General features: G+C 53.9%; 1 protein-coding gene across 6 annotated transcripts in view; it reads right to left on the reverse strand.

Moving 5' to 3' along the window:
* EHMT1 (euchromatic histone lysine methyltransferase 1) overlaps nt 1-18,924 on the reverse strand; it is a 145,972-nt gene that overhangs the window by 6,085 nt on the left and 120,963 nt on the right. For all 6 annotated transcript variants that reach the window (XM_060153801.1, XM_060153802.1, XM_060153803.1 and 3 more), the window contains 9 exons: nt 17,866-17,967; nt 16,199-16,303; nt 10,223-10,377; nt 9,276-9,443; nt 9,018-9,162; nt 8,591-8,668; nt 7,535-7,650; nt 6,334-6,420; nt 5,834-5,912 (listed from right to left, as the gene is read on the reverse strand). In XM_060153801.1, the coding sequence (XP_060009784.1) occupies nt 5,834-5,912; nt 6,334-6,420; nt 7,535-7,650; nt 8,591-8,668; nt 9,018-9,162; nt 9,276-9,443; nt 10,223-10,377; nt 16,199-16,303; nt 17,866-17,967 (1,035 nt within the window). The remainder of the gene's footprint in view (nt 1-5,833; nt 5,913-6,333; nt 6,421-7,534; nt 7,651-8,590; nt 8,669-9,017; nt 9,163-9,275; nt 9,444-10,222; nt 10,378-16,198; nt 16,304-17,865; nt 17,968-18,924) is intronic.

Consider the following 18,924-nt stretch of genomic DNA (forward strand, 5'->3'; position numbering starts at 1 on the left):
GACAGGCAAGGATGTCCCCTCCCACTGCTGAGACCCCAGCCAGGCTCTCAGCACAGACTTAGAAGGGCAAGGAAGAAGTAGAGCTGTCTTTACTCACACATGACACAGTTATGCATACAGAAAATCCTAGAGAATCGTCAAAAAAGCTACTGGAATTAACAAGTGGATTTAGCAAGGTCGATATACAAAAAACCAAGTATTTCCATATCCTAGCAACAATCAGACAACGAAGTAAACAGCAACACTGTTTACGAAAGCATAAGAGCATGGAATACTTGGGAATAAACTTAAGGGAACATGTGTAAGATCTACACCCTGAGAGCCCGCAAGCTCTGCGGACACCTGGACGCAACACCAGGGACCAGGAGACCTAACGCTGTGCAGATGCCGACGCCCTAAACTCAGCAACAAACGGGAGGCAACCCCAGCAGGGCTCCGGCCGCGGCTTCCTGTACTGATGCCCTGATTCCAGAATCTACAGGGAAATGCAAAGGACACAGAAAAGGTGAAACGGCTTTTGGAGGAAACAGGGTCTGAGCACAACGCGACCTGGTTTCAGGGTTTAGTCTCACAGCCGTACCGGCGCACCTTGGTTTGCTGAACTTTGCAGACACCGCATCCAGTGCGTCTGCGGGCTCCATTCTTCCAACAGTATCTGCTTACTTCCTGTCTCCGTCACATTCTGGTAATTCTCGTAGTATTTTAAACGTTTTCAGTACTACTGTATTTGTTACGGTATCTGTGGTCAGTGACCTTTGATGTTACTACTATGACCCGCTGAAGGCTCAGATGATGGTTAGCATTTTTTAGCAATAAAGCATCTTTTGATTAAGGTATATACATTATTTGTATAAGATAATGCTATTGTACACTTAATAGCCTATAGTATAAACATGACTTTTAGATGCACTGGGACCAAAAAAAAAAAAAAAAAGTGTGTACTGTAATACACTCTACTGTAATATTCACTATGTTGCTGGTCTGGAACTGAACCCGCAGCATCTCCGAGGTGTGCCTGTGATCAGGACAGAGTGATGTAGGTTACGGATTGGCAAATAAATCAAAGGAAAAAAACATAGTCCAGACAGACCTACTTTCAATAGTGCAAGTAGAGACTTTACATTCACATGGACAAAAGGGAACCTCAACCCCTATCTTACACCAAAAACAAAAATCAATGCAAAACGTGAGACCTGAAACCGTGAGACTTCTAGAAGAAAACAGAGGTGGGAAGCCCTTTGATATTGGTCTTGAATGATTTTTTGGATTTGACACCAAAAGCAAAGACAACAAAAGCAAAAGTAAACAAGTGGACTACACTGAACTAAAAAGCTTCTGCACAGCAAAGGAGACCATCAACAAAATGAAAAAGCAGGTACCAGGTGTTCCCTGGTGGTCCACGGGTTAGGACTCAGCGCTTTCACTGCCATAGGCCCAGGTTCACTCCCTGGTCGGGGAACTAAGATCCTGTAAGCCGAGACGTGCGGCAAAAAAGAAAGAAAAAGGCAGCTACCGAATGGGAGAAAATATTTGCAAACCATGTGTCTGATAAGGGGTTATTATCCAAAATATATAAAGAACTCACACAACTCAGTAGCAAAAAAAAAAAAAAGCCAATTTAAAAAATGGGCAGAGGAACTGAATAATCATCTTTCCAAAGAAGACACACAGATGGCCAACAGGTACATGAAAAGATGCTCCACATCACTAATCATCAGAGAAATGCACATCAAAACCACAATGATTAATCACCTCACACCTGTCAGAATGACGTCATCAAAAAGACAAGAAGCACTGGCGAGGGTGTGGAGAAAAGGGAGCCCTCGGTGCACTGCGGGGGGGAGGTAAATCGGTGCGGCCACTGTGGACAACAGTGTGGATGAAGCTTCCTCAAGAAGGTGAAAACAGAACTACCGTGTGATCCAGCGATCCCACTCCAGGACATTTACGAAGGAAACAAAACCACAACCTTGAAGAGATATCTGCTCCCCCATGTCCACTGCAGCATTATGCACAGCAGCCAAGATATGGAAATAACCAAGTGTCCATTAATGGATAAGAAAATGTGGCACACACATACAGTGGAATACTATTCAGCCTTAAAAAAAAAAGGCAATCCTGCCATTTGGGACAATATGGATGAACCTCAAGGGCATCATCTGAGATAAGCCAGCAAATGACAAAGACGGCATGGTGTCACTTTATGTGGCCTCTTACTTTTTTTTTTTAAGGCAAACTTTCATGGAAACCGAGTAGAATAGGGGTTGCCAGGGGGTGAGGAGTGGGGGAAACAGGGAGACAGTAAATTTATCAAATGAAAAAGGTCTGAGGATCAAATGTATAACATGGTGACTACAGTTGATGACACTGTTTTGTACAGCCGAAATTTGCTAAGAGAATAGAACTTAAGTGATCTCACCAAAAAAAATATGTTAAGCGAAAAAAACAAACCATATACAAAAGTTCTTGAAACAGATCATAGATCTAAATGTAATTTTGCTAAAATACAAAAATTCTAGAGAAAAGAGAAAATCTTCACAACCTTGCAGCAAAGATTTCTTAGGACACATAAAGCACTAAACCATTAAAAACGTTTTCTGTTCTGTGAAGAGGAAGGAAAGGCAGGAGGGAAATACTCACAACACACGTTGGACAAAGGGTACCATTCAGGGCTTGTGAAGAGCTCTTACGACAAGCGGCCCAACGGAACAACCCACAATAAATTTTTAAAACTTCTCCACGAACGAAGATGTAAGGAAGCCACTAAGCTGTGAAAAGACACTGCCATATAATGAAGATATGGTGCATACAGTGGAATATTACTCAGCCATAAAAAGGAACGAAATAGTGTCATTTGCAGAGATGTGGGTGGACCCAAAGACTCACACAGAGTGAAGTAAGTCAGAAAAACATATAATACTGCTTATATGTGGAATCTAGAAAAATGGTACAGATGAACTTATTTGCAAAGCAGAAATAGAGACACAGATGTAGAGAACAAACATATGGACCCCAAGGGGGGGAAGGGAGGGTGGGATGAACTGGGAGATTGGGATTGACATATATACACTACTGTGTATAAGATAGATAACTAATGAGAACCTACTGTATAGCACAGGGAGCTCTACTCAGTGCTCTGTGGTGACCTAAATGGGAAGGAAATCCAAAAAAAAGGGGATATATGTGTATGTATAGCTGATTCACTTTGCTGTACAGCAGAAACACAACATGGTAAAGCAACTATACTCCAATAAAAATTATTTAAAAAAAAAGATGCTGCCATCACGGGGCATCAAAATTAGTGTCTGAGCTGCCCTTTCCTGCTGGCGAGTGTGGGGGGAACAAGCCCTCCGGAAACTGTTTGCCGTTTCTTCTAAAGTCAGTAAGTGAACACTCACCAGACGGCAGTAATTCCACCCCCAAGAATTTACCGAGAGAAACAAAGACTCACATCCACAGAAGTCAAGTCTGAAAATCCACCGCAGGTGCACTCCTGGCCATAAAACCCAGAACCAGCGGGTCCACCCGCAGGCCAGCACACAGCCCCGCACGGCTATCTGGGTCACCACTCCCAACGGGAAGGAGCAGATGGCCCAGCGAACCATCACAGGTCAACGCTATGACCCTAACCGGATTCACAGGTCAGTGCTCTGAGCCTAACTGGTTCACAGGTCAATGGTGTGACCCTAACTGGATTCACAGGTTCAAAGCTCTGCCCCTATCCTGGTTTACAGGTCAGTGCTCTGACCCTAACTGGTTCACAGGTCAATGCTCTGACCCTAACGGGTTCACAGGTCAATGCTCTGACCCTATCCTGGTTCACAGGTCAGTGCTCTGACCCTAAATGGATTCACAGGTTCAAAGCTCTGACTCTATCCTGGTTTACAGATCAGTGCTCTGACCCTAACAGGTTCACAGGTCAATGCTCTGACCCTAATCTGGTTCACGGGTCAATCCTCTGACCGTAACTGGGTTCACAGGTTCAATGCTCTGACCCTAACCTGGTTCATCTGTCAATGCTCTGACCCTAACTGGGTTCACAGGTTCAATGCTCTGACCCTATCCTGGTTCACCTGTCAATGCTCTGACCCTAACTGGGTTCACAGGTTCAATGCTCTGACCCTATCCTGGTTCACCTGTCAATGCTCTGACCCTAACTGGGTTCACAGGTCAGTGCTCTGACCCTATCCTTATCCTTATTCATGGGTCAATGCTCTGACCCTAACCTGGTTCACAGGTCATTGCTCTGATCCTAACCTAGTTCACAGGTCAATACTATGATCCCTAATGAGGTTTACAGGTTCGATGCCATGATCTAATCTGGCTCACAGGTTCAATGCTATGCAATCAAATCCCTACAGGAGTTTTGTGGAACTTGTCAAGCTGATTTTAAAACTCATATGGAAACTTTGAGAGACCAAGAAGAGCAGACACTCCCAAGAACCCCAAGGTAAGGGGAGGTAAACTAGGATAACTAATACAGTACAGGCTGCCCAAGGCAGTCGGCAGACAGAGGCCAATCCAAGGTCTCGCAGACACCTGATATATGACAAAATCTGCACTGCTGAGGGGTGGGGAAAGGACAATCTTTTCAACAAATGGTGCTCAGTCACACAGATGTCAATACAGGGAAAAAAATAAAGCTTGACCCCCTTCAGCACCTTCTGGGAAACAATATAAATGTGTATCTTTGTGAGCTGGGTTTTGGAAAAACTTGTCTTGGACATTATAGAAACCCACCTGTATATATAAAAAGACTGCAAAGTTGGAGGATAATAAAAATAAGAACTTCTGTTCATTAAAAGACATCGTCAGGAAGTAAACAAGCCACAGAGGGAAGATATCTGCAAGTCAAACGTCAGGAAAGAGCACTGATCCAGAACATGGAAAGAACTGCTGCAAACCAGTAAGAGGCAAACTGCTCAGCAGACACAGGTGGGCAGGAAACCCGGCCCGGCTGCAGTGCCCCCCCCCCCACACACACGCTCATGCGCGCACATGCCGGGCAGATGGCCGCGGTGCCATGGGGAAGGCCTGGCCCCACGGCCCTGGGCTAGAGCCGCGCCCCAGGCTGCAACCTCCAGGAACACAGGCTCCTCTTCCAGACACTTGTCTCACAAATGCTGACCCCTTAGGGTGTGGCTGCAGGGGCAGCGCGGGGTCAGGCGATGAGCAGGGCGCTCTGAAGACACAGCCAAGAGTGGCAGGCACGGGAAGGGGAGCGCCTGGCTTCACCCGACTTACAGGTGGCTGTTCAGGGGTCTCGCAGCTGCTGCGGGGAACAGAGTACTTGTTTCCCCGCCTCCACCTGAACTCCCTCCCACTGGCAGCGATGGCGAGTTCTTAGAAGGTCTGAAGTCAGCAATTTTTGAATTAAGGAGCAACCCTGGGAGCCAGGACAAGGCAGGACAGGGCAGCCTGCGATGGCTCAGAAACTGCCCTGGGAACCAGGGCCCGGAGCGGATGAAGCCAGGGTCCAGCTCTTCTACCCACACCTGGGAGGGCACCGGGGTCACAGAGAGACGCACCCACCCTGTTCACAAGTGTGACCCTCACTCCACTCGAAGGCTCGACCCCCGTGCACATGGCCCCCGAGCCTCTTGGCGGCCCTCACCCTTGCTGAGAAGGAAGGTGGGGCTCAGAGGCTGGAGGGACATGTCCGAGGTCCCACACTCTCACGCAAGGCTCGCTGGGCAAGCTCAGGACCTCTGGGATCAGGGACCCAGCGCCAGTCTGGCGGGCGAGCCTCCTTACCAGCCCGGGCCCCGCCAGCAGGCCCCTCCACGTGGCACAGTCCCATCAGCTCTACGCCCAACCCCTCAGGACGCATTACCTTGTTGTCAAGGTCAAAGAGGTAAGAATCTTCCTCACGCACGTCAGCTTCCGAGTCAGAGATGAGCTCCCCGACATACCTGCGGAGGCAGAGGCAGACGAAAACGTGACAGGCGCATGTCCCCCAGGACCCAGACGCAGGGCACAGGGGCCCTGACAGAGCCCACATGACTGAGAATTCTGCCTGTGACTGAACAGGGACTTCATCCGGGTCCCAGAAAATGATGACACAGAAACCCTCTATCTGACCAGGGGTCCAAAATGATCATCCCCTACACGTCATGAAGTGCTGATAGATCTTCTGAAATAAGTTATGAGCTGGTGAGAAAGTGCAGGCAGAAATGCAGAGGTGGGCGGGGGCTGCCCGCAGCGTGAGCCCACAGCCAGGCCCAGGCAGCCCCTCCCCGGTGAGCGTGGGGCCCCCCACTGGCCAGTGTGCACTCCTAGTCGCACCCTCCCCCGTGACAGCAGCAGCCCTGGGCTGACCGGGCCCTCACTTACTCGCAAACAAAGGTGCCCAGTGGGATGTCCTGCAGGGACCGCACGCCCCAGCCCATGTTCTGCGTCCGATAGAGCTGCAGCCTCGTCCTGGAAAACAGGATCAGCCACTCACGGCCACGTTCCACCACACTCAGCTCACACTCATGTTACCACACAAGTGACAGGAGTAAAAAACACAGAAAATACAACTTTCATGTCTGGAGATGCGTTAGAACTTCGCATGCAATGCAGCAGTGACACCTAGAGTTACCCCACCCCAACCGCGCCCCTGCACCAAGGCGCCACTCACAGCGTCCTTCACACCCTCAGGAGGCAGGGGAACCTCAGACACCAGCCTGAGGTCAGCGCGTGGAACACGGCCCCCGGCCCTCCCTGAGCCTCAGTGCCCTCATCGCCAACGTGTGACGAGGACCAAAGGGGTTATTAGCAGGCCCGCTGGTCCCAGGCTGCAATGCAGGCGAGCTCGGGCAGCGTGCCAACCACAGGGCTGAGCTGGCCCCTGGGGGCAGCTGCAGGGCCCCTCCCAGGCCCCGAGAGCTAGGGCATCCCGCCAGCCATTTGTGTGTCCAGTGGCGTGTCTGTCCTCACACCCAAGGCCTTTCTGCCACACGCCAGGACACAGAAGTATGGGCTGGTCACAAGTGCTGTAAGGTTACACTGATATTAATAGACCCCAAAATACCGTATAAACTTACATAGGATACAAATCCTCCCTCGTAACCTTTGATTTTCCAACTCTCGAGCATGTTCACGGAGGGAAGTTTCATGACCAGAACCCCAGGGTCTGGCTCTGGGTGGTCAGTGAACCAAGTGCCCGAGTACCAAGGGGCAACATGTTTTACATGAGACTCAGTACGTGGGTATGAGGGAAGCACATGAGTGTTCACACCAGATCAGGCCCTCGTGAGCTTGGACCACACAGCTCTTGGCAAGCCTGCCTCTTGCCTTCGGGCCGTCTGACCTGAACCCAAGTCTGAGCGGGTAGGAAACATGGAAGGCTTCCGCTCTTTACGTCAACCTCTATAACATCAGCAGAGGCCAAGGGCTCCGAGAAAGCCACCTCCACGTGCAAACACACACACGCTAAACACACGCTGCTCCCGTTTGTGGACACACACGTGAAACTAGAGAGCTGCCCAAGGGACTTGACTGCTTTCAAACTTTACCACGGAGACCCTGGCGCCAGCCCGCGGCACCTCACCTGAGGCCGTTTTGCACAACGCGGTTCCGGCAGGTCCTCCAGCAGGAGCAGGCGTGGTTGCACTCGAAGAGCAGGGGCGGCTCCGCCATGTTGAACTCGGGCAGGAGCCGGCCATCCTGCGGACAGACGCGTAGCGAGGGCTAAGTAACTGACACCAACATGCCTCCTCAAATCAAAACACCGCCCCAGAAAGCATGGTTTCTGGCCAAACTCCACACCTGGGAGGACAGGGTAAGGCCACACGCTCACGCTTTGTCCAAGGCCACGCAAAGTCTCTGGCCAGGAATCTACATGGCTTTTGGAAACCTCTGGGACAGCTCTCCCGGGTCCCTGACTGTGGCCAGCCTCTCTGCCCCAGTCGACCTCCCCCCATCCCCGTCATCCTCTCTCAGCCTCCCTGAGGCCATCAGCTCGTGGGCCCCTGGACTCCTGCTCTGCAGCCTCCAGCCTGGACCCCCTGCCAGCACCACCTGCCACTCTGCAAACCCCCAGCTCCCGAGGGACCTGTCACCGCTTTTCTGTCCGACACCCGAGACGCAGCAGAGACGCTGGGCTGAGCCCAGGCTGTGCAGCCGCGTCCGAGGCCCTGCCAGCTCCAGTGGCTGCTCTGAACAGTTAAGAACTTGCCCCCTCTCAGCACGGCCAGGCTTCGCAGGAAACACCAGGAGACCTGAGCCCCGCCAGTCCTGCCCACGACACCTGAGCCTCTTGCTTGGACGACACTCTTGACGCCCCCTTTGCTGTAACGCTGACTCTGTGCCAGTGGCCTCCATGCCGGGCCTGTGTGCCCTCTCCATTCCAGGACACCCTGAACTCCCCAAACCAAAGCCGGGAGGGCTCTCGTCTCAGAAACCGGCCGTGGGAGCCCTTCTCTCCTCGGCTCCCTCCAGGCCAGGCTCAGGGATGGCCACCTCTGCCGCCCAGTCAGTTCCCTCTGGCCACCCCCAGGGCCCACAGAGAATGCTGGCTCCATCCCCGGTACCCGGCCTCGGTCCTGCCCCTATCCCCTGGTGGCCTCTGTCGCTCCTCCCCAGCCAGGCCCCCACGCAGGCTCACCTTGTCGTACCAGCAGCGCATGCTCAGCTGGCCGCACATGCAGTTGCTGGAGGAGCAGTCGTCGATGCACACGCAGTACTGGAGGGAGGGGCGTGTCAGATGGAGCCCCGCCCCGCCCCCCAGTGCCGTTCACAACTCCAGTGACAATCCTCAAAATTCTGACTCTTGAGGACACGGGGGGCGTGCAGCCCCTCAGGAAGGAGGGTGTGGAGAGAACGCTCAGGCACGAGGCCTCGGGGGCTTGCAGGAGGGGCTGGGGAGGGACCCAAAGGAGGAAAGGAGGCTCAGACACTGGGTGGGCACAGCCCCAGGAGGGGAAAGACCGGGGCAGAGCCACTGCGGCCCTGAGGGCACCCCTCCCCGCTGCCCAGGCTGCTCTGGGGGCCGCAGAGGCAACATCCCACAGCAGGACCCCCCCACCGCTGACCTGGAGGTGGGTAATGTTCCTGTCGATGTTCATGGGGGACGTCACACAGTTCTGAGACACGTACTTATAGTTGCTGGGGCACGGCTCGCTGTCCACACCGTTGACACACGGTATGGGGATTCGCTCATAGCCCCGAGCGATGTCTCTGCCGCAGGAAGGGGCCGTCAGCTTTCCCGGTGAGCCCTGGCCCAGCCCAGAGAGGCTTCCGCTCCGACCCTCAACCCCGCCCGGAGGCAGGCCCTGCCTCGTGCTCCTCACCTGCTCACCGTCTTCTCCACCAGGGCGGGCCTGTCAGGGGCTGCATCGCGCAGCGCCTGGCTCATTTGCAAGGCGCTCCACACCTGCGAGTTGAGACTGGCGCACTGCAGGGGCGTCTCCCCCTCCTTATTCTTCAGTGTGACGTCGGAGTCCCGGGACAGGAAGAGGCTGGAGGGAAACGCAAGTCCACAGAACATTCAGATCTTAAGTCAAAAGATACAAGGATGAGCTTCGCACGATGACAACGATCAGTAAAAATAAGGAGGAAACGGCATCCGCTTTCAGATGAACCAGCTCACCGGCCGGTGCTTCCGCTCACCACGGACAGCCATCATTACTCTTCTCCCCCGTTTACTGTCAAAAGTCCTCCTTTTCCTCGAAGGGAAGAGCATGTAAATAACTAGGGATGGTAGTTGATTTTTCTTGGCTTTTCCGTTCAAAGGCACCCTCAGGATGAAAAGGGCAGCAATGCCTAGCCGGCCACGCACTCAGTTAACGCCCAGTAGGCAATCCGAGGCCTGACCCAGTCAGGGCCAGATGGTGCGCCACAGCCCTGTGCCCCCAAGGTCCCTATCTGAGAGGCCGAGGGCCCCACCACAGGGGCATCCCCTAGTCCCAGGCCCCCATGAGATGAGAAGTGGGGGCCACTCCTCCCTGAGCTACCGCCAGGAGCAGAGCAAAGGCTCTGGACCTGACGGCAACGGGCAAAAGTGATGCAGGAGGGGCTTCCGGTGGTGGTGGTGGGCTCCCAGCTGGCCCTCCAGCCCTCCCGTGGGTGCCGCTCCTCTGGCCCCGAGCAGAGGTGTTAGGACGGGGCTCCGCTCCACGTGTGACCTGCGTATTTGGGGATTTTCACCACGATCCTCCCGAAGCCACGCTGACTGCAGGCGTGAACAGAAGAGCCTCGTCCGCCGCAGAAAGTCCCCAGAGCACCCGGAGCCACTCACACGACACAGGCGTAGCGGTCCTCCCTGGCGGCGATGTGCAGGGGCGAGTCTCCATGGATGTTCACGGCGTGGAGGTCGCACCTGGCGGCCAGCAGGATCTCAGCGATGTCCACACAGCCCGAGAAGGCCGCCCAGTGCAGGCAGATGTTCTCCTCCTGCACGGAAGACACAAGCACGTGAGGCCGAGGGGGCGGCGCGGCCCACCCGACAGAGGCTTCCTTTCCATTTTGTCTTGTTTTCGTTATAAAAGTACATTATCGGGCTTCCCTGGTGGCGCAGTGGTTGAGAGTCCGCCTGCCGATGCCGGGGACACGCGTTTGTGCCCCGGTCCGGAAAGATCCCACATGCCGTGGAGCGGCTGGGCCCGTGAGCCATGGCCGCTGAGCCTGTGCGTCCGGAGCCCGTGCTCCGCAGCAGGAGAGGCCACAGCAGTGGGAGGCCCGCATACAAAAAAAAGTACATTATCACAGTACAGAATATGTTAAAAATAGGAGAAAACATCAACCTCAATTAGACCACCCTAAACACGACACGTTAAGTAATATAACATCTAGGGATAGTTTATTTTTTAAATTATATTGACTCTGGAACACAGTTATGATTGCAGGATAGAGTACTACTTGTACAAGATTTGAAAAAGAGCCTCGGGAACCGTCGGCCTTGCAGGCCGGGCAGCAGCGCCTGCGGGCCTGTCGCCGGGCTCTTTGAGAGTGTTGGGGGGAGTAAAAAAAAAGATTTGAAAAAGACAAATTTGATTAATTAAAAATTTTATTTCATGAAAAACTAAAAACTTTAAATGACGCAAAGAAAACTTCGAAAAATATTTGTGCCATATGTGAAATACATGGTTTCCCAGGTGTAGGTTACATACGTGATGACGAAACTCCCACATTAAGTTTATCAGAAGACTACGATGTTTCTTCTTAGTAAGACTACAATTTTGAACAAATAAATGTGGAAAGAGAAGGAAAATAAAAAACAACTTACATAAGATAACAGTGAAGAATAACCCTAAAAACAAGAAAACGTCTAAACAAGAACCACCATACATTCGACCTGCCACACTGCGGACACAGCGCGAGGAGAGCCACGCCCGCCCACGCGGCCGGCTGGACAGCCCAGGAGACCAGCGCCCAAGGAGCAGCACCCAACCCCCCCACCCCCGCTCCCTTGCTCACCAGCACCCCCGTCTCCCTTCCTCCCTCAGGGACGTAACCAGTGACGCTGTAGCAGTTCTCTTTCTCTGAGTTAGCCTCAGAGATGGGGCCGCTGCTGCCTGTTCTTTCTGCTCTGCGGGCAGGGAGTGTGCTTGGCTCACACGACCGACCCCTTGGGAACCACCGGGACCAAAGCGCAGCCTGGGCCCTGGGGCGCCGCCCACACCACCAAGGGGCGCAGCACGTCCGGGCGACCGGGGCACCCCCTGCACTGCCCAGCGCCCCATCCCAACACCCGCGTACATCCCACGCCTCCAGCTTAACCAACTTCAGGAAAGACAGAAGCGAAGCAGGAGCTAAGTGGTCTGTGTCTGTCACCCTCGACATCATCGGTCTGTTTCCAACGGAGAAAACTAAGGGCTGGCCCTGCCGTCAGCCCCGGGGTGTCCTGAAAAGCTGGGGCTTGTCTGGCCTCCCCTCCTGGGCATTACTCTCAGAAGCTCTCTACCCTCTGGCTTCCACCTTCTGCACATCTGCAAGCTCCTAGGTGAAACTGCAGTCTCCTGAGGGGCCTCTTTTCTCTTTCCTTCATCAGAACGATTTGTGACTTTATCACCAGAATTAGGTTCTGAGAACTTCCCAGGCCCCTAAGCCCTCCTGCCGGGGGGACTGTGCCATCTCCCAGCCTCTCTGAGGTCCACCAGCTACGTTACGACAGGCCTACACATCTGATGGGGCTTCCAGCAAAGACGGGGCAAGAGGGACCACACTGGGTTTACCCCCCTCCACACCTGAAAGAACCAGAGTAAGACAGAACAGTCAAAACGTGTGCAATAACAGTTTTCAAGAACTGGACACCAGGCAGTGAAAGGCTGCCCCCCGAGAGGAGCAAGGGAAGAACTGGACACCAGGCAGTGAAAGGCTGCCCCCCCGAGAGGAGCAAGGGAAGAACTGGACACCAGGCAGTGAAAGGCTGAGCCCCCGAGAGGAGCAAAAGGGGGCCTGTGGCCACCTGCTCACTGTTCCTCTCAGGCTCCAGGCCAGGGCAGCCAGGGCTGCAGAGCAGGCTGTGGGGCTGGGAAAGAGGCCTCTGGAGGGCTGTACACACCAAACCTGGACCTCCAGGAGGACACACCCCTGAGGCCAGGTGTAGAGGGCTCAGCACTGGCCCCACACAGGGGGGATGAGCAGCCTCGGGCCGAGACCTGCTCAGACCACCTAACAAACCTAGAAAGTGAAACCCAAAATGACCAGACCATTCCTAGGTCACTTTGCTGCACCCAGAGTAAGGCTCACAACAGTTCCAGGAACACAGAAATTCCCAGCAAGGTAAATTCGCAACGTCTCGTGTCCAGCGCAAGGTTACTAGGAGTGCAAAGACGCAGGAAACGTGACCCACAATGGGGAGCAAAACCAACGAATCAAACCCAGAACTGACACAGACCAGCAAACGAGGGCATCAAAGCAGCTGGAATAACTGTGTGTTCAGGAGAGACACATTTCAGAAAATACCAAGAAGACCCAAGCAGAATGTTCAGAACTGAAAACCATGATGACTGACGTGAAAGCACGCTGGATGGAATTAACAGCATAACAGACGCTGTGTAGGAAAAGGCTAGTGAGCTTGAACACAGAGCAATAAAACCAGCTGAGCAGAAATCCAGAGTGTAAAAATAATTTCAGAAAATGAAAAGCGCTTCAGTGAGCCGTGGAACAACTTCAAGCCCCCTGGCACACGTGGACCTGGGGCCTCGAGAAGTGGAGTAGGGGCAGAAGCAGCCCTGGAAAAAATGACTAGGAAATTTCCAGCTTGATAAAACCCCACACCCACAGACCCAAGGGGCTCCACGAAGCCTAAGCGCACTTGTACACACACATAGCACCAGCCACCTCATAATCAAACTGCTGAACTCCAGTGATAAAGAGACAATCTTAAAAGCACCTGAAAGAAAAAAGACGTGGTACATACAGAGAAATGAAGACAAGGATGCCACCAAGACTTTCTCACTAGAAATGCATCGAGTGAGAACTCAGGAAAGCAGAATGTTTCAGGTACTGAAATTAAAAACTCTCAAGTTACAATTCTATATCCAGCAAAATACCTTTCAAAAGTGAAGGAAAAGGGCTTCCTTGGTGGCGAAGTGGTTGGGAATCCACCTGCCAATGCAGGGGACACAGGTTTGAGCCCTGGTCCAGGAAGAACCCACACGCCATGGAGCAACTAAGCCCGTGCGCCACAACTACTGAGCCTGCGCTCTAGAGTCCGTGAGCCACAACTACTGAGCTCACATGACACAGCTACTGAAGCCCATGCGCCTAGAGCCTGTGCTCCGCAACAAGACAAGCACCATAATGAGAAGCCCGCGCACCACAACGAAGAGTAGCCCCCCCTTCTCCACAACTAGAGGAAGCCCGTGCGCAGCAACAAAGACCCAATGCAGCCAAAAATAATTAAAAAAAAAAAAGTGAAGGAAAGTAAGGACTTCGCAGGCATTAAAAAGCTGAAAGAATCCATCACAAGCCGCCCAGCACAGCAGGAAATGCTAACGGACATGAGACGCACAGAAGCAAACAGCAGTGGATGGACGGACCTGAGGAAGAGGTGACCACGGGAGCTGACACGCCAGGATTATTATAGCCTTTTCCAAAGGTCACCGTTGTTTAAATAAACAACACTACTGTGGTGTTTATTTAGTAAAATGCACGAGAGGAACAGCATAAAGCTGGGAAGGGAGAAATGGAAGCTAATACTGGAAGGTTCTCCTTACAGGTCCTGAAGCTGCATTCAACAAGAGAGCACGACCCCAGCACTAAGACAGACCCCAGGTCAAGACCCAGAGGACTGAGTCCGGCCACAGGGCAAAGCCGATCTAGGGAGAAAGGCTGCTTTCTAAACACACTGCTGGAGTAGCTAGAGGTCCACACACCAGAAGAAAGAGCCTGGTCCCTACCTCACACCACGTATGGACATTAACACCTAAACCTAAGGGACTGCAATCGAAACACAGACAGTCTCTAGGGTCATGGGTTTGGCAGTGAATTCACATGATTCATACAAAAAGTAACTGATAAACTGGACTTCACCAAAATTAGAAACATGTGCTCCTCCAAAGACAATGGCTGGGATTTATGAGACACATGGTCTGGTAGAAGACTTGCATCCAGAATACACAAAAACTCTCCAAACTAGAGAAGCAGCCGCCAAACAATCCAGTAATAAACGAGCAAAGGACCTGGACACACCCTTCACCAAAGAAGAGAAGGCCGACTACGTTAAGCGCTGGGCACACCGGAAAGGAACCAGACCCTCCTACCCTGGAAACGGCTGCACCCGCAGGAGTGGCAGCGCCTGAGCAGGAAGGCCACAGCCCCACCAGGGAGCCCGGCCATGGTCCACAGGCGCAGGACAAGCAAGCGGATGGCCTCTCGCAGCAACAGAAAGGGAGGGGGGCCCACGCTCGGATGGGACTATGAGAAGCGAGGCCGCGACAGGAAGCAGGCGGGCTGGTCACGTCTGGTTAAGGGGGGCTGGTTAGGAGGCACAGGAGGAAACCGAGGGGTAAGTGACATCCACTGTCCTGGTTGTGTGATGGTGGCCGGGGTTAGAATTTATCTAATTGTACACTTTAATAGCACAGTCTGCCAGCCATACTTCAATGAAGCTATTGAAATAAAACAATGACGCTGTTTCATCATATAAATAACACACACACGACTCAATCAGTTCTTCCAATCCCTCAGAACAACCAGAGCCTACACTGCTGGACGCTGCGAGGCCGTGCGCTGCCCATGTGCCCAGACGGTCCAGTCCCGCCCAAGCACCCAGGGCCGAGGCTGCTCCAAACCATGACCCCATCCCTCGAGGAACAAGGCAGAGCGTGACTGCCGTGTGCTGTAGCTTCCCCGGACCTTGTCGCCTCCCTCCGCGCCACCCTCACCTGAAGCCCCCAGGGCTTCCCGGCCCTCAGCTGCTCTCGTCCCAGGGCCCAGCTCTGTGGAGTCGGCAAAGACGTCCCCAACCAGCTGTGCCTGGCCCTCGGCTGGGAGCTGCTGCTCCTGTTTCCTGGGTGTGGGAGGGTCCTCACGCAGAGCAGCCAGGAGGACCGACCAGCCACTGCTCCCATCCTTTCTTCAAACAGTCCACCAAGGGCTCCGAACTGAGGGGTGGGCATGCCTTCCTGCCTTATCGCAGTATCAGTTTAACGAGCGTGTGGCTAGACTTCCTACTTATGGCTTGGGTAACGCTGTAAAGGTGGACACAGCTCCACAGGCCACACCCTGTCTGTGTCCCAGGAGCCCTGTCCCTCCGCCTGGGAAGCAGCACAGGGGCTCATGCCAGAGCAGCCCCCCAACTCTGCCAGCCCTACCACCGCCCCGGTGCTGTGGGCCCTGAAGCCCGCCCGAGAAATTCCCCTTTGAGTTCATCAGATGTGCCTGGTGCTGCCTGTGACCGAACAGCTCCACTGGTACACAGCAGGGGGCTGTACCCAGAGGGGCTGGCGAGTCCCCCGACCTTGGCCCAGGAGTGGGGTGAGCCCTGGGGCCTCGGACGTCACCACAGACATGGGAGCCAGTGTCTCTAAAGACCTCTAAAAATGCAGCTCTGCCCGAGGGGCAGGTCTCAGGGAACTGTGCCCCTCGGTTCACATCCAGCAGCTGGCTGACACACAAGATAACCACTGGAAACCGCACTGGGTCAACACATGGCTGGCGACTCAAGGGGAAGAGAGAGGTCAGAGCCACAGGCAGGTGCTAGGACGCTGCCACCCAACACACCCGTCCCCAGTCCTCCAGGGTCCGCCTCCCGGGGGAGACTCACGTTGTCCCGGATGTTGATGTCAGACCCCTTGGACAGCAGCAGTTTCACAAGGTCCACGTGCTTATACTCAGTGGCCCAAATCATGGGCGTCCAGCCGCCATCATCCTGATTTCAAAAGGAAGAAACAAACATCCATCACAGCTCCTCGAGACACAAGACGTGAGGCACCTCATCACACGGGACCTGCAAGGAGGCCCCAGGGGGCGGGAGCCAGCCTGAGTCCCCATTTTGTTGGAGGAAACTGAGGCTCAGAGCGCTGCCTGGGGATCCCAGCGAGCAGGCAGGGCCCACCGGGCAACTCGACACACCTGTGCACACATGACAGCGTCACCTAAGAAAAAGGCCTGAAGGCCACGGAGCAGACCCAGCTGCAGAGTCCGTGCCCGGCTGGCAGGAAGCACTGACCGGGACGCACCTGCCCACCCTTCTGGTCCCAGGACAGACTCCATGCACGAAGCAGGAGCAACAGCCAAGAACTACAGACAGACAGACGGATGGACATCAGGCCCAGAGATGAATGGAGGCCATGAAAAGTCCCAGCCTCTTCTTTAAGGGCCGGAGCAGAAGCTCACCAGGGCTGAACCCCCTGCAGGCTGGACCATGGCTGTGATGAGCTGGCTGTGTGCCGCTCTACCCCAGAGGCGACTCTTAGGAAACGAGTATTACGGTGCCAGTTCCTACTCTGCAAACGCTCTAGCACAACATTCTCCACTTTCCAGTCGCCACATTTTCCTGGTGGATGCACACGGCCTCCATGACTAAAGAGAGATGGTCCCTGCAGGCCTACCATGGGCACTGGGGACACGGCAGGGACAACACAGCCCAGCCTGGGGGAAGAAACTCACAAAACCCGACCGAGTGGGAGATAAAAAACCAAAACAGGGGAAGGCGGCCCGTGGACCCCACTAGAACAGAGGTTGGAAAAACCACACTGCAGGGAGCTGCACTTCTGGTCCGTCTGGGAGGGTCCCACAGCCAGGGTGGTGGGCACGTGAGCTGGGTTAGCAGCAATGGCTGGGCCAGAAGATGAGGGGGCGGGCTGTGATGGGAGATGGTCATCCCAGAGCTTCAAGTCATGGGCGGGCGGGGTCCTAGGGAGCGGAAGGGGGTCTCGGAGGACAGGAGGGGCCCCTGGTGAGTTAGGAGGCCCCACCCTCATTGGCTATCCCCAGCCACTCACTCGCTCAGCAGACACGCACAGGACCTGCTCTGTAACCAGGCACTGCAGGTTACACAAACACCACGCCGGGGTCCTGACAGCAGGTGGACAAGAAGCAAACACACAGGGAAGGAGGTGGAATGTCCAACAGTGGCCAGTGCTGGGAGGGACGATGAGCTGCCACGGAGGTGGCACGGCACACAGGAGGCCAGAGACCCTGCTCAAGTAGCAGCATCTGAACACAGGCCACATGGAGACCAGGGCAGCCCAGGCGGACACCTCAGGACAAGCCTGCAGCTGGGCAGCGGCACAGAGCTTGGTGAGCGGCCAGTGGGCAGGCCAGGAGGGAGGTGGACGGGGGCGGAGGATGAGGCCAGGCCTTCCAGGACCTGGCAGGGGTGGGGGGTGGGGTGCCTCGGAGGGTGGAAGGGGCCAGGATCACCACGAAGGAGGACCACACCTCTGGCCAGCCCGTCAGGTGCCGTCACGAGTGGAGGAGGTGGTTTACCTGACAGTTGACGTCCATCTGCCCATTGGACAGCAGGTACTGAACCACATCATAGTGACCTTTCTTGGCAGCCAGGTGCAAACAGGTGGAGCCCTCTGCGTCCTGCAACACAAATGCATTTAGGTCCCGAGAAATCACAGCGTGATGGGGCAAGCTCGCCGTGCAGCCTGACACTTGTCACGGCGGCTGACCACCTCCAGGTTGCGTCCGCTGGCCGCCGGGCACACCTCCTAGATGGTTTTTAGCTCCATCTGCTCAAGGACACTAAGGGTGCCACGTTAACTGAACCAGCTCAACAAAAAGGCTCCTTCCAGATCGCCAGTCTGAATGCAACGGCTATTATGCTGACACCGCTCGATACTTTTGCTACATGTGTGTGTATCCACAAATGACGGTTTTATGTTTTTAAATTGTCTATAAATAACATATCATATACCTGTCTGCAATTCATATTTAGTTCAACATTATGGTTTGGAGATTTCACTTTGTAGAGAACACATAGCACTAGTTCACTTATGTCAACTGATGTAAAACTAGCCCAGTTTGTGCATTTGGTCGAGGAAGACTCGTTTTTCACCAATATTCACCAAACATTGCAATACATTTCCCGGATTCCTCGTGCAAGAGTTGCCCACGGGGTCCCCCAACACCGAGACCCCCCCCAACAATGACACGCATGTGCTTCCCCCCCAGGTGGGCTCAGCTGTGGGCTTCACGGGAATGGGGTGTCTTGGGGGCTTGAAAGGCAGGCGCCTTCCCGGCATATCCCGGTCACACATCTCTCCAGGGAACTGCCTGGTCACCTTCCTCACCCATTGCTTCCGGTTACTTTCTTTCATCTGTAGGAGGCCCTGATGCCCTCTGGCTGCAAAACCCTCTCCCGGTTGTAGCTGCCCGTCATGTACCTTGTGACATCTTTTGTTGACCAGAAATTCTGAATTCTAATGCATTTGACTTTATCAATCATTTTTGTACTTTTGTCTTGTTGAAGAAATCTTTCCCGACGCTGGAATCACAAAGCTAATCTTCCCTCTTAACCTCCAAAAGTTCTGTAATTTT

Source organism: Lagenorhynchus albirostris, chromosome 7, assembly GCF_949774975.1.
Source record: "Lagenorhynchus albirostris chromosome 7, mLagAlb1.1, whole genome shotgun sequence".
NCBI classification, from domain to species: Eukaryota; Metazoa; Chordata; class Mammalia; order Artiodactyla; family Delphinidae; genus Lagenorhynchus; species Lagenorhynchus albirostris.